Source organism: Trachymyrmex septentrionalis, unplaced genomic scaffold, assembly GCF_001594115.1.
Source record: "Trachymyrmex septentrionalis isolate Tsep2-gDNA-1 unplaced genomic scaffold, Tsep1.0 scaffold80, whole genome shotgun sequence".
Taxonomy (NCBI): domain Eukaryota; kingdom Metazoa; phylum Arthropoda; class Insecta; order Hymenoptera; family Formicidae; genus Trachymyrmex; species Trachymyrmex septentrionalis.
Window position 1 is genome coordinate 177,829 of NW_017305988.1, and position 1,203 is coordinate 179,031.

Here is a 1,203-nt window from a genome sequence, read left to right on the forward strand (position 1 = left end):
TATTACATGTATGTATGTACGTTATATATTTGTCATTTTATTTATACTAGATATACTTATGTAAGAAATATAATTACAGATACATACCTCTATATATATATATATATATATATATATATTATATATAAAATAAATATATCACTTAAATGCTACACACATAAATATGACATAAACATTTAAGTAGTATTAAAATGTTTCAAGTAATTGTGCAGATCGATGCCGGATCAAGCTGCGGGCGTGATTATCCGCTACGTGTCCCGTTTTGCGCGATGACTTTGAATAATCATGACAGAGCCAAGGAAGACAAACATAGGCGTCACTTCAGAACGATTTTGGAAAGTTATCGATATTTTCAGCATCCGTTAATTCTAAATTCACTATTTTACATTTGTACGATTTTCTAAAATTTAATACGTTTCGCTTGAATTTTCATCGCTCAAGATGCATCAAGACGCGAATAATATTGTATATCGTAGACGTTGTAATTTCTCGTTTTTCTTGGATCGAGGTTTGACGTTCGATTCCGCGAGCGCCGTTGATCGCGACCGCGTCATCGATCTCTCTCTCTCTCTCTCTCTCTCTCTCTCTCTCTCTCCCTGCCCCACCGTACATGTCGCGTATACCGGCCTACCTTGTGCGCCTTTAATGAGGCCTCATTGCACGCCAGGGTGACGTCGACGAAGGCCTCGGTCTGCAGAAGCTGGTGCATCACCGACGTCATATTCGATTGGTAGTTGTTCCAACGCAGGCAGTAGTGCTGCCCGGCCATGCCGCCGCTGCAACAGAAAAACGGAAAAGATCGATAGAGTGCTTTTCTTTTTTTTCTTTTCCCGAGTGGCTTTCCTTTCGTGTTCGACGGATTCATCGAAAAGTCATCGGCGGCGACGACTCTAAGAGACGACGAGAATCCTCCCCCCTTCCTCGCTTTTTCCCAAGCCGCAATAGTCATCCCCGTTGTACCGTTTCCCCTGCCACGAAAGATCGATCCGCGAAGAACGGGATAGTACCTGTAGTGCACGCCCCAATAACGATCTGTCTCCATGAAATATTGGGTTTCTTTTTCCGCCACGGCCACCGGGAGAGAAGATATCTCCAAGAGGTTTTATGTACCGGACGGAGGACGGTATCCACGCGAGCGCGAAAGAGAGACGAGAGAAAGAAAAAGCAAACGAGAGAGAGAGAGAGAGAGAGAGAGAGAGAGAG

The 1,203-nt window shown here is 43.6% G+C and overlaps 1 protein-coding gene across 3 annotated transcripts in view; it reads right to left on the minus strand.

Annotated features, from left to right (window-relative positions):
• The window catches only part of LOC108754748 (protein bric-a-brac 2), a 64,504-nt gene that overhangs the window by 35,687 nt on the left and 27,614 nt on the right, over window positions 1-1,203 (minus strand). Inside the window, exons 1-2 of one of the 3 annotated variants that reach the window (XM_018497304.1) lie at window positions 1,008-1,076; window positions 632-776 (exon numbers count right to left, since the gene is read on the minus strand). In XM_018497304.1, the coding sequence (XP_018352806.1) occupies window positions 632-776; window positions 1,008-1,042 (180 nt within the window). In that variant the 5' untranslated portion in view covers window positions 1,043-1,076. Of the gene's footprint in view, window positions 1-631; window positions 1,077-1,203 lie in introns of those variants that run through there. The other 2 variants (XM_018497306.1, XM_018497303.1) reach the window with 2 other exon arrangements.